Source organism: Cololabis saira, chromosome 10 (assembly GCF_033807715.1).
Source record: "Cololabis saira isolate AMF1-May2022 chromosome 10, fColSai1.1, whole genome shotgun sequence".
Taxonomy (NCBI): Eukaryota; Metazoa; Chordata; class Actinopteri; order Beloniformes; family Belonidae; genus Cololabis; species Cololabis saira.
This window is the reverse complement of record NC_084596.1, coordinates 32,427,078-32,442,569: the sequence shown is the minus strand read 5'-3', so window position 1 is coordinate 32,442,569 and position 15,492 is coordinate 32,427,078. Positions and strand designations below refer to the sequence as shown.

General features: G+C 43.2%; 1 protein-coding gene and 1 pseudogene across 1 annotated transcript; both read right to left on the bottom strand.

Moving 5' to 3' along the window:
* Positions 1 to 409: 409 nt before the first annotated feature.
* On the bottom strand, positions 410 to 7,986 carry LOC133452009 (V-type proton ATPase subunit d 1-like; annotated as a pseudogene).
* Positions 7,987 to 13,343: 5,357 nt separating this feature from the next.
* Positions 13,344 to 13,592, bottom strand: LOC133452230 (anaphase-promoting complex subunit CDC26-like). Its single transcript, XM_061731449.1, has one exon. It carries the CDS (start codon positions 13,590 to 13,592, stop codon positions 13,344 to 13,346), a length of 249 nt encoding a protein of 82 aa, XP_061587433.1.
* Between the last annotated feature and the right edge of the window lie 1,900 nt (positions 13,593 to 15,492).

The window sequence follows — 15,492 nt, the reverse complement described above, 5'->3', positions numbered from 1 at the left end:
GTTGTTCCAGAGTGGGTGGATGAAATGACATCTATTTCCAGCAACATTATGAGCCAAAAAATTAAAAAAGTTCAGCTGAGAGCAGATTCCTCTGCAGCGCAACACGTTTCTGCGGTTCATGTGCTGAACCGGCGGGTAAAATAGTCCAGTGAAAAGTGGCTGGCGCAGGTTTTTGCTAACCGCTGCACGAACGTTATTACCTTCAAAATTACATCCTGTCCACTGAGCTCCTGTATCCTCCGAGCAACGGCGAGGCTGGCTCTGTGCAGCAAGACTTAGATTAATGCTGCTACCAATTCTCAAAGCAAAACACACAGATAATCAAATATTTTTATTGAGTTTGAGGCATCAGGGTTTTCTGCGCATCCTTTCATGTGCGGTCCTGTTAATTGCTTGGGTAGTTGTTTCCCTACATGATGGGTATGTAGTTGTGTATCTTGGACTTCTGTCTCTGCGTGACGCACTCGGCGATCCAGACGATATTGCGACTTTCCTGCTCCTTCAGCTTGACTTGAGTAAAATATCCCGATGTGGAACTGCTGCAGGAAGGCGAGTACGTTCAGCTTCACCTGCAGGAAAACAGCAGAAACGGAGCTGCTTTCAAAACCAAAGTGTTTGTTTCAAAAGGCCTGTATGGAATCTGCCCACTAGGACTTTTTATATTTAATCACAAGTGAGTTAACTCTCATTTCTGAAAGTTGGACTCATCAAAAGGCTCAGTTCAGGAGACATTCTTGCAGACATTAGATATTAAAGTTATCTTACCTCCTTTTCAAAGAATCTGTCCTCAAGAGTCTTTACATCTGATCCCGGCTCGGGGTCCTCAAAAATTAATTTATAGTCCTGCAGAGCGTTTCACATGCATAATGCATTTCATTAAAAGAGCAGCCAGGAGTGAAACCCTGTCTTTATTATGAGATGGTGTAAGCTGTGTAAGCTTTCGTAAAGCGACCTGAAGCAGTTTTGGGTGAGAACAGAATACGCACTTGAAGCAAAATAGTAAATAATAAAATAAATAATCTGCTTAAGTGACGGCGTGGACATGGTCCTTGCAGACAAAGTGGGGTGCAGGTACAAGTGAGATCGACTATCAAAAGTCGCCCAGACGACTGTCGATAGATGTTGAAGTGGGAGAGTTCACGGCCTCTGCTTCCATATAACTCGATCGATAGTTCGATATTTATGACAAAATAGGCAAGGGTTGGCATGGAACAATGTGTAAGATTGTAGGTAAAAATATTCCAAAATAACCTAGAAACAGCAAGAGAATGAGTACAAATGAGAGCAGTTGACTGTGTTTGCTCAGATATCTGCAGTTATATGACTGCAGCTTCTGTCCTCCAGACTCATAATACCAGTTTCTGCATGTGTGGCGGCAGCGAGCAACATTCAGTATAGCACGATGCCGGGAAGAAGATGCATGGTTTGCGGGCGTACTTGAACCCAGCGCCGGCTGTCTAACCTCCAGGTTGAGTCTCATGCAGAACTAAGATTTGCTGCAGTTCCTCGGCTGGCCACTAGAGGCTGGCCTGGAAAGAGAGTCAGTCTCTTTTGACCTCCAGGTTCAAATGTCCAACTTTAGAGCTTAACTAAACATATTTACAGCCTGGTTCAGAAACTTATTATGGGCTCACTCATTTGATTTCAAACCCACGACAACCATAAAAAAAATCATTCTAATATGATTGATTGACAGTCAGCCAATCTCTGGCTGTTATCGCCTCCTCATCCGTTATCCTCATGCTTCCTTAGTTAGCGAAGCAGCCGGCCGTTTGTATGAACCCAGCATTGGCTAAACGCGACAGTCATTTTTGATTTCGCCGTCAAGTCAACATATTAAACGGTTTAAAGCAAAAAGTCTGACGAAAGCTCTGCGGCGAAGCTAACTTTGATTGACACAGTTGGCGTGTTTCCGTCAGCTTCCGAAGCAACATGGCTAGGACCCGCGCAGAGAAAACCAAAACCTTCCAAACCAATTGGTCACATGACGCTAATGCTTTGTCCACTGTTTCACATATATATGATTTGGACTTGTCAGTTGGGTAGGTCCTGCCCCCAAGTGAGCGTTTCAGGATAGATAAACCGAAACAGCAAGGATGGCTGGAGCTCGGGAAGAAGAGAAAAAAGAGCAGATAACAACAGGACTACAACCAGATGTCGGCAGTGCAGTGCACCCTAACCCTAACCCTAACCCCCCCACCCAGCTCATGGACAGCAAAGAAATAAAGTCTGACGTGGAACTTGCATTTCTTTTAAATTGTTAAATAAAACGCTGATGATTTTTGTTTTCGCTAAACATTGTTGATGGTTGAGTAAGTCACGTTACCATGGCGTTAATTCAATGCCAAGTGTGTTGATCTGGACTATGTTGTGCCTGCCTGCGTGAAATTGGCAAGCCACTGATTTGATTCGTTTCAGATTTGAAACCGTAAACAGAAAAGCGCACCTGAGGAAAATGGCTGCGCTCTCAGTTAGAGATATGGATCTTTGAGTTACAGATTCTGTGGTTTGATTGAGTTTTGATTTGCAGATTTTGGGGTTTTGATTTGCAGATTTTGGGTTTTGATTTGCAGTAGGGTACGTTTGGCGTTGACTCGACACCAACTCGACCAACTCTAAACTGCCCCCGTGCAGACAGGAGTATTAACTTAATTTTTGCTCCTGTATTGCATTTAATTAACAATTAAAGACTTCATCATATACTAACTATCCTTCAATAAAATACACAACTCTAATAATAATAATACAAACCAAATACAGTGTTTTAAAACCTTTCTTGACGTTCTGGTTTGACTCCCGTCTCTCTTGATTGATCACACCTGTGTTTTCGTCAGCCTCCATGAAGTAAACCCTCCCGTCTGTCCTCCTCCCTGCCAATCCCTCTGTGTTCATTACATGGACACGAGGACACACCGTGCAGGTCCTTGTGCTCTGCGTCGCTCTCTAACAACTTTCCCCCGTGAGTTGCTGGTTTTTGTTTCTGTTCTGGATTTCCTGCCCGAGCAGCGCTTGTTTTCTCCTTTTTATTCATGATGGGACTTATTTGTTCGTCCGGCCTCTCAGCGGCCTGCTCTCGGGTCTTCAACTTGTGTATCAAAACACTCAAGTGGTTCAAGTGGAGGTAGTAAATGTGGATTAACACCTGAGTTGATGCGGTATATCACAGTTATGCCATTTATAGCTTAAAAAAGCCTTTCTGAGTTTACTACAACATGCAAATATGAGCCTAATAAACATTTGTTTTGTTTCTTCATTGATTTCATGACTGTATGACTGCAGCAAGTCGAAAACGGCAGGACTCACTGAGTGGGATCACTTATATTCACTAATCATGCTATTACGACTTTTATAGACTTACTTACTAATTATTGGCGACTATTTTGTCAACCAGAGCCGCCGAGCGGCTGAATAGGGGAAATGCTCAATGGGCTTCTTGTCCATAACAGAATCCAAGCTGTGGAGATCGCTTTGCTTTATTTCATGATCCTTATATCCAAGCATAAAGAGATCCGTGAATCATTTCATAAATATCCACAATCATTAAACAGTGTGAAATCCACAACCACGGAATAATGCATCAATGAACTTTCAAAAAAGGCGTTAAGCAGTCAGCAAAAAGTAGGCTTCCCCCATCACCCACCAACTACCAAACTATCATTCCTGTGAGTGAACAGGTGCTACTTACTAATCACCATCATCACCATCACAAACACCACGTGACCCAATCAGGGCACATCACCACCGGGGTGCAGGCACCTCAACTCTATCCGCTACACCAATGTTACATCTTCTTACAAGAGGCTGCTGTGTTACGCTGCTTTAGATTTACCTGCAGAGTTGCTGGTTACCACACAACCAAAGCCAGAGGCCAAGCAGTGATTTTAAATGGACCCAGACGATGCAATGACAGTGTTTGTTAAAATATCTCATGGCACTGAGCAGACGTTTTCTCAAAATGACTTTAAAGCATTTTGTTATTTACATCCCCTGCACAACTGGCCTTGCTGAAAATAAGGAAAACAACCATACCTGGGCTAAAACACCAAATTTAACTTAAGCTGGGTTAAATTATTAGGAAGGATGCCTCTGCTTCGCCAATCACCTGCGCTGACACAAGTTTAGACCTAAACAAGTATTTTAAGATACTATGATTTTATTCAGTGCTAAAATACAAATCACAATACATGTTTTAAATATCGTGGAAACTGCTCCTGAGAATATAAAACAACGCCCCAATGTTTCACTGGAACGGCAGAAGGAAAGGAGGCCCATTACCGACTCACGCGGGGGCAGCTTAATGCAGCTGACTCAGACTGCGTGCCCAGAACCACATGATTGGTGGCATGAATTCTGCGTGAGATCAGGCATCACCGGGTAGCAGTCGGCCACAGCTTTGACCTGCTCGTGGTCCTCGGGCCTCGCCAGCAGCTGCAGTCCCTCTGGGAACAGCCTGCCACAGGTTGGATAGAGCATGCTCCTCTCCTCAGCGCTGAGATCTGTCCCAAAGGAGTTCACCATGATGATGATGAAGGCGCGCCGGTCCGCCTCCAACTACCGTGCACAGACGAGCACGTGGCATTTACAGGAAAATAAATCATTAACAGATTGTAAATACTTTGGCAAAACTGCCCACATACCTCCAGGATGGGGCAAATAATATCCTTTGTGGCGCCACCCAGGTCCCTGCAGAAACTGTGGAAAGACTAAATATGCCTTTAACAAAACAGAAATCAGATGAAGAGGATTTGATGAAACAAAAACAACAATCTCTGGAAGTTAATGTAACCTTTCAGAAACACTGTGGTCACTTCAGGCATATTTGGCACGATAGTAAGAGATAAACATTGTGCAACAGTTGCAACCCCCTCTTTTTAATCATGTGCTTTTATGTTTGTGTGTATTTATTTATTTATGGGGGGGTCAGAAGATATTTAACTTTCAAAGTAAATCTCATCTGATCCTAGAGGGTCTCGGTAGTGGACACTTACAGGCTTTTTATGGGGCCATCACGGACGAGTGTGTAGAGGGGCTGGCCCCCAGCTGGGGGGTTGGTGGACTGACCCCGATCAGCTCCACGTGTCCACATGAAATTGCTGGGATAACCCCCCTCCACCTCATCCCCCACTACAGAACTATAAACTCCAAAGAGTTTTATAACTCCTAAATGTATCTGAATCAAAATGTGCCTCCTGAAGGCCTTTGCCCTAATTTGTTCCCTCTAGGCATAGTTTAAAACGCCTTGATGTTCCTGACCACCAAAGTACCAAAACATCTGCTTTTATAGAGGTCTTCACACCTCGATGATCACTTAGTCAGGATCTGCTGATCAGCAGCAGCCGTCTGCAACTTACCTTCTTAAATTCAACGAAAGGAGCAAGGGGGTACTTGGTATTGCCCACTTTTTCTTTTCTTTTTTGGTATAATAAAAAAACAGAATGACATTCATCCATCCACCCGTCCATCCACGCGTCCCTCTCTCCCTTAAAAGATTATTAAAAGAGTGAACACGGATGTTTACTTCTTGGTTCCTGGGGCAGTTTATGCCTTCAAAGGTCTGAAATGAGGTACTGTTAGACCTTTATGTGGCAGTCTTTGACGACTTTGGTCTGTGGTGCCTATTTGTTATGTTTATATAGTTATTATTTAGATGTGGTTGTAACCCTTGAGCTGATATGTCACAGCACAGTCACCTTGTGCAGTTTGTTTCTCAGGATCTCAGCTTCCATCTCATCCAGCTCGGCCTCAGATACGGAGTCCTGGAAAAACACACCTACGGTGCAGAGAAAAGACACTCAAACATACTGGGCTTTAGCTTGATGATCAATAATACAGGGGGGATGTCACCTCAATTGATAAAAAATATGCTTCTAAGCCCAAAAAATAATTTCTTTAATAGTTTGTCACCTCTAAAAACACCATTTTACCCTCAAGATGTGCAAATCTAGCAAATGTTCATGTTACTAATGTATAATTTCCAGTTCCCTGCAGATAATCAACATTACACTACACTGACTGCTGTGTTTGACACTGAGCTGAAGAGCAGAGTGGACCTGAAGTGGCACGAGTCATCCTCGCGTGTGGGACATTTCAGGGACGTTCCTTGTTATTTAAAGACACAACTTCTTTCTCCCTGACGAAGACTGTGATACGAGGGACTGGTTGCCGAGCGGTGAGTCCACCAGGACGGCCGTGTACAGCTCGGAGGGCGTGCGCGCGATGCCCACGGCAGCCATTTGGTCAAAGGCTCCGAGTGGGTGGCACCATGGGAGCAGCTCTGCCATCTCTCTGCCTCTCAGGGCTCCGCTGATCAGCAGGACCACATTGTCGATCATGTAGCCGTAGCTATGGAAACACATTGGATGGAGCCTGATCCTTTTTGTCTGCTTTTTTAAAACATTTACATTTTTACCTTCACACAAATGCACCCTTAATTTGATGCAAATATATGCAGGCTTTTTAAGTAGGACATTGCACATTATGATAAAGAAGTGATGGAGAATTAAAGGGGACCTATTATGAAAAACAGGTTTTCTCTTGCTTTAACATATATAAAGGTGTCTCCCCTCAGCCTGCCAACTCAGAGAAGGAAGAAAGCAACCAAATTCTGCAGTGTCTGTACAGCCGCCTGGATGAGCCGTCCAGTGTGATGTGGCTTCTACGAGCCGTTCAGATTCTGATTTACATAGGTTGGCCTCCGATGAGTGAAACCACGCCCACAACTAACTCTGGCCGGAACAACAACAACAACAACTTCACCGACCGGAGCTTCCACCATTTTTTCGTAGCGGTGTATCGCGTCATCGCGTCAGGCAGCCAATCAGCACAGAGCCTCATTATCATAGCCCCGCCCACTCAGAATTCCGCATAGAGAATGCGGTTAGACAATGGGATGATAAAGACATGGCTCAGAGGCTGAATTTCTAACAATCAAAAACAATCAAAAGCTTGTTTTTAAGACATTCAAGGCCTGTTTAAAGTAGGTATTAGATGCCATAATAGGTCCCCTTTAAAGAAAGCTATCCTGAAGGAAGTGTGCATGCAGTTGAGTGCATGTGGATGCAGCCTACGTCATGTAGTCGAGGAAGGTGGACAGCAGTGGTCACAGGCAGCTGAAGTCGGTCACCAGATGCTCCGTCAGCCTGCTGTCCATCAAAGACACGGTCAGGTCGTCCTCAGACGAGGACAGCAGCCTGCCGTAGTCCGTGCAGCTTCATGTCTCCGGAAAGGAGCAGGGAAAGCACCTGTCTGACCAACACACGCGCCTCACGTCAGGATTGAGAAGCAGCTGAAGCATTAAACTATATCAGCCACAACACGCCTGCACACTTAATAATGAAATAATGACAAATGCAGCAAATGTGCTGCGGCCCAAAACTCAGAAACCTCCAGCTTGTAGCTGCTTTTGATCTCTATTAAGTTGCACTTTATTTCTCTCAAACAGAAGGAACTTCTGGGAAATTACTTTGGGATGATCTTCTGGATAAATGAGCTCCTGGTGTAGAAAACTGGATGAAGCCTGCTGGGACCACAACAACTTCTCAAAGATGCACAGCAGGGGTCACCAATCCTGGTCCTCGAGGGCCGGTGTCCCTGCAGGTTTTAGATGTTTCCCTGCTTCATTGCACCATGATACAAGTGACTGTGTCATTAACAGAATTGTGCAGCCCTGGATGAAAAGCTGATGACGATGATTAATTAGAATCAGGTGTGTTAAAGCAGGGAAACATCTAAAACATGCAGGACACCGGCCCTCGAGGACCAGGGTTGGTGACCCCTGATGCACAGACTCGCATCAAGAGCCTCCAAGAGGCCTGTAAAATACATCAGGGATCTAAGAAATGAAACAAAACTCTCACCCTCAAGCGTGTCACACTGGGCCAGGTTGTTGTAGTCGGTTTGGGTCAAGATGGCGGCCTTCATCCCTCGAAGCAGACCCTCCAGATAGCCATGGTCAACGTTAAAACTCAGCTCCTGAAACGCTGCCATCATGCCAAACGACTGGTGTACATTCAGCTTTTCAAGTCTCGGTTTTCTTCCCTTACTTCCGGGTTTTGCCTCTCTGACTAACATTCACACAGTGATTTTTCCTTCCTCTTTAACTGTTGTGGTCCATAAACGGCCCGGGGCTTCTCGGATCCTGCTCTCAACCCAAAGGTTTGAAAGATCCGCTTGTTCGTTTGTCTGGTGCACCAGAAGAAAACCAGTGAACAGAATCAAATGTTAATACAAGCTTTTATTATATCATGCACAATATTTTCCGGCCGGAGGTACTTCTCTCAAACACAGAGCTAGGACAGAAATGCACACGGTTGTCATCGATCTGGGCGTATTTATCCTGAAAAGGGAGGTGTTTTGTACATTATAGGTGAACCGTATCTGTCACACCTTCAGCCTTACATCTCTGTTGACTGCTTCCTACTTGAGGTGTCAAATCAGGAACGATCTAAGAAAAGTAAAACTTTAAAATGTGTTTTTTCTTCATCGTCCTAAAGAGTCAGAGATCAGCCAAACAGTCTAACCAGGAGGTGATCCTGTCCCGACAGCAACAACCAGTGTAGAATCTTATAAAAAAACCCTTTCACCAATTTCATACAATCCTAAGAGGTTTATTCCTAACATGTTCTGGTCCACACTACTCTGTGACATGAAAGCTGGTAGCATTATATAAATTGAGGTTCCCAAAGGCGCTTGGTCTGTGTTGAATAATGCAAAAAAAAATTTAATAAATATAGGAATGCAGCTTCACAGGCTTTTAGGTGAAAACAGCAGCTTTTCCAGCAGCAATAATGGCTGTATTTCTCTTCTATTAATCTCATTATGCAGAATATTATCGATTGCTTGGGAGAGAATCAATTGGCAGTGAAACGAGAAATCAGGAGCTTTATAGAGGAAAGAGGTATGATTGTCATACTGCTCCCTGCAGATATGTTGCATGTAGCAACTGCGTGTTTTATGCTCCATCACATCACATCAGTGCACTGCCTTGCAAAGTAAAGCAAAGACACATGTTACTGGACTGGTTTTCATAACCCCTCACTCCTACTTGTCCTCAAACCTCTGCTCTGCTCTCAAGCGAGTTAGAAGACGGGATTATCTCTGCAAAATGAAAGACACACGCGGATCCTTTTCCTTCTCAACTCTGAACAGATGCTGACCATAAGGCAGCGCAGAGTCCTTGGGTAGAAATGAAATAATGTTATATTTCTTTATTTTTTAAATTTATACAAACTTGCATTATGGTCATGAAGGTCTCTCAGGGATACATGCACGACTGCCTACAGTATAAACTGCACATGCACAGATTTTAAATAACATCTTTTCACTTATTCGATCCAAGAAGATTCAATAATGAAAAAAAGCATATCTCGTCATGTTGAAATGTGAAATGTTTTAGGACATTTCAGTCGGAAAAAAATGCAATAATAAATCCACATAAGAATTAACTATTAACTACAATAATATGTAACAATTAAATACAAAAAGGATAATTTTGCACATTTAATCGGGTGTAAATCTGAGAGTTGGAGTGTCTTCAAAACATCTGGCTCTTATGAGTCACAAGTATTAGATGAACCTCCTCAGTAAATGATGTTCAGGGATAATAACTTTAATCTTATATGATGAAAAGTACCCTTTTTCTGAAAACTTTCACAACTTGTGTGAAAACTTGGGGACGTTTCAGATCGTTCTTGTGCAGAAATACAGAAATTCCTGGGAGCTCTGTTGTTTGTGGTTACCTCTGTGTTTCCATGTGTACTGCATTGTGTCCAGGCGTGGGTTTGTTGTGACCACATGTTCCCCCGCGCTCCCTCTAGGTCCTTCTCAAGCACAGCGGGTTGATCCTCCAGCAGTGACAGATGGTGTTGAAGAGCCGGCAGCGGCAGGAGGCGCAGGGGTCGCAGCACGGGACGTGCGAGGAGCAGCTCTCCATCAGGCGGCCACAGCGCCACGCGGGGCTCATCATGTTTGATTTGTGCTTCTGAAACAGTCAGCGGAGGAAGGACTCATGAAAAACGAGACACACAAAGTGGAAATTCTGCTCGAATCCCTGCACGCTTGAGCGAGTGAAGAAAAGACATCTGTGGTACTGTATGTTCTCGTAAACCGGCTCAAAAAAGAGACTGAAACTGTCATCGTCTTCCAGAACAATGAGCTAAAAGCCGCTAAACGCAGCTATGGAAGTAAATCTAAAAAGGGTCAGTGTGAAGATCTTCGGGGGGAAATTAAGTTGGAAGTTTGGGTTAAAACAACCAAAAACAAACAAAAATTAATCCCAATACACCCCCTACTTTCTTTCACTAGCCCTACTTTCTTCCACTAGCCCTCCCTCACTATCACTACCCTTAAAAAAGAAGGGACAGATTTTAGGGCACTTGAAATCTTCCCAGGGGCCTGTCCCAATACACCCACTCCCCCTACTTTCAGCACCACCACTAAAATCAGGAAGCTGAGAGCCAAAAGCTGTTTTAATTTCAGCTGTAGCACTGTTAATATGCCACTTTATTAAGTTTTAATATTTTTTCCAGGCGTAAAAGTAACCGTTAAGATCCTCAACCTAGGCTCAGTTTATCCAAATAACGCCTGTTAAGAAATTTGACCCGGTGTTTTCGGAGATGAGAAGAGCTGCCGGCTCAGAGCAGCAGCCGGAGTACAGACATGATCGCCCTGCGTCGTCGTCCCGGGGAAGAAAACCTGTAGCTCTGTTGAGAATTACCGCTGGCTGAAATAAATCATTTAGGAAGATAAATGTTGGTTTAATAGATGAAATCTAACAGTTGTAGCTACGCCTGTTAAAAAATTTGCTCCGAAAAGTTCGAGATTTCTGCCTGTCGGCTCCGGAGCTGATTTATGGGTCCGCGTTAAATCGACGCAGAGGCTTCGGCGTAGGGTACGTAACCTACGCCGTAGAATCTGCGTTGGTGTAACGCGGAACCATATATCAGCCTTTATTTTGGCGTGATCTTCGCAACAACGGGCAAACGAGTGATTATGTACATTCACTGAGTGAATATTATGAAAGTAAAATATATATTTCTCGCTAGAAATGTATTCAAAACGCATTTTTATACAGAAACTAACTCAAAATATAGATTTTATTCACTAAAAAATAAGAAATGTCCACCATGTTTTTTTATTTTTTATTCAGTCCGCAAATGACGACGAAAAGCATTCTGGCAAATTTTTCTGGCCCTAGATCAGCTAGTCAGCATTGGAAATCCCTCGCTCCGTAGGGCCAGATTCATAGCCACTACACTAGTTTTCTTCACTACCCCTAGGTGAAAAGAGAAATTGGGACACCATTACCCTCACGGGAACGCGCAAAATTTAGGGGTAGGGCTGAAAACTAGGGGTAGTGGTAGTATTGGGACAGGGCCTTAGTCTCTGGAGACAGTGGCAGAGAGGAGAACCGTGCACAAACGCCTGGCCTGGCTATCTTGGACTCATCAGCAGCCAGAGAAGCCGGTTCAGTGAGTCTCTCTTTCTTTTGGACTCATGTATAATGTAAACTTGGGTTAAAAACTGGATATTTCTCTCAAGATTACAATTAATTGCTTTGCTTCCTCAACTTTCATGTTTCTAGACATGGACCATTTTTGATTAGTTGGAGTGGGTAACATCCCCTTCATCAGACATGCTATACTACGGACAATCAAGTCTGCAGAGAGGATAATTGGGATTAGCCTCCCATCTATCCAGGACCTGTACCGGTCCAGGACTAGGAAACAGGCAGGTAGCATCTCTGCAGACCCCTCACACCCAGGCCAGTCTGTTTGAACTCCTCCCCTCTGGACGGCGCTACAGAGCTCTGTAGCCAAAACCTCCAGACACAAGGACAGTTTCTTCCTCCAAGCTGTTGCTCTGATGAACTCTCATAATTGATAGTCTCAGAGAAACCAATCACCGTGCAATAACAATAATAGCAGTAATTATAATAACTATCACATGCTGTAACAATGCACCTTCCGGCAATAATCATGTCTGCCTCATTCTGCTGCACCTCTCACTTTAAAAAAAATGGTGTATACAGGGGTGCACACAAGCCGGGACTCGAGGGCTAGTCTACTGCATGTTTTAGATGTTTCCCTGTCTTCAACACACCTGATTCTAATCACTGGTCGTCATCAACATGTCATCAAGGTTTACACAACTCTGTTGGTGACACAGCCTTGTCTATCAGGGTTGTGTTGAGGCAGGGAAACATCTAAAACGTGCAGTAGACTGGCCCTCGAGTCCCGGCTTGTGTGCACCCCTGTGTATATATGTTATTTTATTTAGAGCCGTCATTTTTCTACCTCATACTGCTGCACCTTCAGTTCTTTAATTGTATATATGTCAATAAGTGCCATATTTGTTTATTTACTGTTTGCTATTTTTAAATCGGACAGAAATGCGCCCTGATAGGGGAGGTGGTCAGGGACGTCAATTGGGTATGGCAAGGTATGGCAGCCGCCACACCTTGGCTTCAAGGGAAAATGTAAATGTTTTTGTATTGATTATTCTATTATTTAATACATATAAAATAACTACAAATGTTCACAAGTTATTACACTGCAAAAACTCAAAACCTTAACAAGAATATTTGTCTTATTTCTAGTTAAAATGTCTAATTTTTAGTCAAAAAAATCTCACTACATTTAAGACAAGACTCAAAAAACAACAATTTTCACCTGTTTCAAGTAGATTTTCACTTAAAATAAGTAGAACATTTTTTTGCTTGTAATAAGAAGATAAATCTTGTCCCACTGGCAGATTTTTCTACTTATTTCAATTGAAAATTTACTTGAAACAGGTGAAAATGGTCAAACAAGTTATTTTTCTGGCGATGACTCTTGTTTTAAGTGTAATGAGACTAAAAATGACTAAAAATGAGACATTTTAACTAGAAATAAGACAAATATTCCTGGTAAGATTTTGAGTTTTTTGCAGTGTGAGCGAGACTGCATTTGAAAAAGTTCCAGTTTTCTTGACCACACAGATAAACTACATAGGAGACTTGTGTGATGAGTATTTGCTGGACGTGTTGATTGATAGGCTACTCTAGTTAAGTTCTGTGACTCGTAACCTTGCCATACCTTAGTTTCGACTGAATTGACGCCACTGGAGGTGGTGTTACCTGGATCCGCTTCTTGTGCCTCCTGCGCTGCGCCATGATCCTCCAACTCCAACGCAGTTAATGCTGATTTATGGTTCCGCATTAAATCGACGCAGAACCTACGGCGTACGGTACGCGGCGACGGGAACCGTACGTCGCGCGACGCCGCCGTACCCTACGGCGTGGGCTCTGCGTCGATTTAACACGACGCAGACCCCACGATTTGTTTTTTGTTTAAAATGTATTGAAATTACCAATTTCCAAAGAGGGTTGGCAGTGCGGGGTGGGGCTTGTACCCAACACGCTCATTGATGATGGCCGCCCTGCTCAGCGGGGTGGAGGACTGCACTGATTCTCCAGGGCTGAGGATGGAGCTGCCCGCTCCGGACTCACACTCCTCTCGCTGGCGCTTCCTGGCCTCCAGCTCCTTCTTCATACTCTCAAACTCCTCTATGTCATCGATCTTCAGCTCCAAGCGCGTTGGTTTCCTCCTCAACATGTTTTGATCAATGATTTCCAGATGTACACCTGGTTCAGGGTCGCCGCAGCTCCGCAACAGCCGACACTCAGGTGTAGTTCAGGTGAAGCTCACCTGACTGTGCACGAGCTGCGCGGCCTCGCGCCTTTTCTCACTGACGGTAACTCGAGTTCTACTCAGAATCAGAAAAATATGGAGGTAGATTTGTGTCTTAATTATTCAATCAAAAAAGATTGCTTCAATCAAAATATATATTTTCAATTAAAAAAAAAATCACTTCAATCAAAAAAAAAAGTCAATCAAAGAAAAAAAGTGTTTGAATGCAAAACAATTGATTTGAGACTCAAAAAAATACATTTGAACACTGTTTTTCTTTGATTGGAAATGTTTTCTTTGATAGAAGTGAAGTTTTTAGTTTGAAGCAACTTTTTTGATTGAAGTAGTGTTTTGGCCATATTATGGGTAGGACATTTGTGTCTTTATCATTTAATCAAAAACGACGTTGCTTCAAAAAGAAAAAAATATTTTCAATAAAAAAATCACTTCAATAAAAAAAAAACTTTTTCAATCAAAGAAAAAGTGTTTGAATGCAAAAAAATATTTGAGACCGAAAAAATTGCATTTGAACACTTTTTTTTGGATTGAAAATATTTTTTTCGATTTGAAGTGATTTTTTTTTTGATTGAAGTGAAAAAAGTTTTTGTTTTTGACAAGTAGATATTTTGGATTTCACGTAAATCTATCTTAAAATGTAAGACCCTGGACCTCAGTTGGGCTGGTGGTACAGCGGCGGGAAAATTTCCCGTATTCCAAAACTTGACAGCTATGTAATATGTTTGTGTTTTTCAGAGCGGACATCTGTGTCAGGTGTGTCTATCCACTTGTGATGATATGTAAATAGGTGTGTGTGTGTGGAGCAGCAGGTGATTGGGGGATTGGCTCCCAGCTTGGCCATCTTACCTGCTGCTTCATAAAGGGCCTGGATGAGCCCCAGGCAGAAGAGGCATTCTCCCACCTCTCTCAATTGGCCACACTTCAGATCCCGGTCTTAATAGAAATCACATTATCTTTTGTCATACCTAATTAGGGGTGGACTGCCATTTTGGTTAACCTTGTTTTCTCATGTCTAGTCCATGTCTAGTTATATAATACATCCATGGTCTAGTCAGGGAGGTTTGTTGTTTGGTTAGGTTAGATTGATTACTCCCCAGTTAAATCTGTTTTGTTTATGTTGGCCATGGTCCACCCTGAAGCCAGATCAAGCTCTATCTCCATCCATCCATCCATCCATCCATCCATCCATCCACCCATCCAGCCATCCATTATCTATACCCGCTTTATCCTTTTGCAGGGTCACGGGGGTCTGCTGGAGCCTATCCCAGCTATTTTCAGGTGAGAGGCAGGCTCTATCTCATTTAATTCAATTCCTGTAAATAAATCCATCTTCATATTCAAAATATTGGTGGCTGCTTGGGACTTGAGGAAGATGGGCTCTTTCATGTTGTGTCTTGGACAGCCCTAGACAGGACATAACACCCTGCACCAACACACCTGATTCTAATTTTTGGTCCTCATTTGCTTGTAACCAAGGTCTGCACAACTCTGTTAATGACACAGGTACTTGTATCACGGTGAGCTGAGGCAGGGTAGCATCTCAAACATGCAGGACAGGGGAGGGGCTCGAGGACCAGGGTTGGGAAACACTGATGTAAACAAACAAAATAGGGACTTTTCCTATAATTTTTTTTAAATGAATTTCCCTTCGGAGATTAATATTACTTTTAAAACAAAGACCTGCCTCTGCAGGAAATGAATATTCATCACTGACTAAAAAGCTGTTGTCTAAGAAGAAAAGCACATTAATTGATTGGTCCATAAAGGTGTGATATAGGGAAGCACGGTGGCTTGGTGATTAGCACTG